General features: G+C 41.1%; 1 protein-coding gene across 6 annotated transcripts in view; it reads left to right on the forward strand.

Annotated features, from left to right (window-relative positions):
• rc3h2 (ring finger and CCCH-type domains 2) overlaps window positions 1–1,771 on the forward strand; it is a 33,193-nt gene that overhangs the window by 24,088 nt on the left and 7,334 nt on the right. For all 6 annotated transcript variants that reach the window (XM_014003860.1, XM_014003861.1, XM_014003858.1 and 3 more), the window contains exon 14: window positions 1,479–1,613. In XM_014003860.1, the coding sequence (XP_013859314.1) occupies window positions 1,479–1,613 (135 nt within the window). The remainder of the gene's footprint in view (window positions 1–1,478; window positions 1,614–1,771) is intronic.

Raw genomic sequence — 1,771 nt, forward strand, 5'->3', positions numbered from 1 at the left:
TATATATATAATCCCCCCACCACCTTTAAGGGTGAAGTTTTAAAAGCAGATCTCACACAATCACTAATGTTCAGTGTATAGATTGGGGATGACTCTCAGCTATTACCACAGTACATCTTTAGCCTAATGTGTGTAAAACTGATATGACTACTGTTGTGTTTGCTTATTTGGTTAGTTGTGGCAGTCTTCTTGAGTAGGTTTCATACTTTATCAACTGCTTACTGTTTCACAGATAGAACACTTTTGTCCCTACACTCTTTTTAGCTGTTTTCCTTTTTTCTGTTCGATTTTCTGATTTTACTCCCACATACCACCTCATCTCCAGTCACATCTCAGCAGCGAGAAGCTCGTGGCCCTCCCACTTTTATACACCTCACCCACTCACTCCTCTCCCTCCCACATGCAGCTTTTACCAGTAAAAGCGCCGCAGCGCCACAGCGGCGTTTACCAACAGGGCTCTGAATGGCACCTTCCACATGTGGCTAATTGTACAATTTATAAAAAGCAATTGAACAAAATGGGACAAAATAAAAACCTTGGTGCTCTTACTGAAAATATCCAAAATGAGTCATAGCCTGTCAGCTTTAACTACTGCAATCAGACTCAGATAGAGACTTTATCAAAAACACTGAGCAAAGAGGCCTCACTTTTTATTTTTGGTATATTTTGGGAAAATAATACACTTATACCTAAAAAATACCTCTTTAACATAAAACTCACACATTTAAAGGCAAAGAATTCGTCAGAGACRTACATTACATACTAAGACCATCCTATACTGAACAATTATAGCTCTGTAGTCATTTTATTTAAACCTGGAAAAAAGTGTTGTACGTCAGCTACTRCCATGCTAGATTTTAGCTTTTATTTGTAAAACTGWTTGACTTACAGCTATTTTTCATGTTAGCTAATGTTGTGTATCTAAACATTGGCTGCTTTTAGCTACTCTTTTGCTACTTTTAGCCCATCTGGAACTGCGTAAACACTTGCTGGTACAAAGCACCGCCTATTTACACAAAGCTCCTCCCTGGAGCTCAGTCTGCAGCCGAGCTCCCGCCCCACAGAGCACCTGTCCCCCGAAGTGTTGTTGTGAAGACGTGCTGAAGTGGAAGTGTCCGAAATGGTAGGAGGTTCTTACAGAGACAGGGGCCGATTGCAAGGTGTTTAGATGGACAATGATGCAAACTCTATTTTATTTTGATATGTACAGCATTTTCACAGCAACTGAAGGGAAAGTTACTTGATTGTGGTAGAACTGAACTATGTGCCTGGAAAATACATAATAGTTAAGTTTAACAACCTAGTTTCAGCTTCGTCTTGTCATTCTGCACTCTGCGTTCACTCTGCATTCTCACCGATAATTATTTTGGGAGGAAAAGTGAGCTGAAGCTTCTCTGGAACAGTCCCTTCTTGTTTTATTGTTTATAGTTTTATAGAGTTTGTTTTCTCCTTTCTGCAACTCGTGTTCTGTCTTTCAGGACTACGGCCGCGTTCCTCTCGGCTACGAGGATCTGTACAGACGGAAGCAGGACCAGTGGACTCCTATTCACCACCACCACAATCCCAGCAGACCCTCCCAGTCCTCACCCATCTTCACTGACTTCGGAGCGGAGGTGCGGAGCCCACACTCCAGTCAGAACGCACATTAATTCAGACCGTTTGCCCACTGTGACCAGTTTCTTTACAGAGAAACCAGTGAAGAAAAAATTGCAACATATTTTCCAGTGTTGACATTTTATTTAATTCTTATTCCAAATCCTGACTTTTTTTT

The sequence above is a fragment of the Austrofundulus limnaeus genome, unplaced genomic scaffold (assembly GCF_001266775.1).
Source record: "Austrofundulus limnaeus strain Quisiro unplaced genomic scaffold, Austrofundulus_limnaeus-1.0 Scaffold20, whole genome shotgun sequence".
In the NCBI taxonomy this organism is placed as follows: domain Eukaryota; kingdom Metazoa; phylum Chordata; class Actinopteri; order Cyprinodontiformes; family Rivulidae; genus Austrofundulus; species Austrofundulus limnaeus.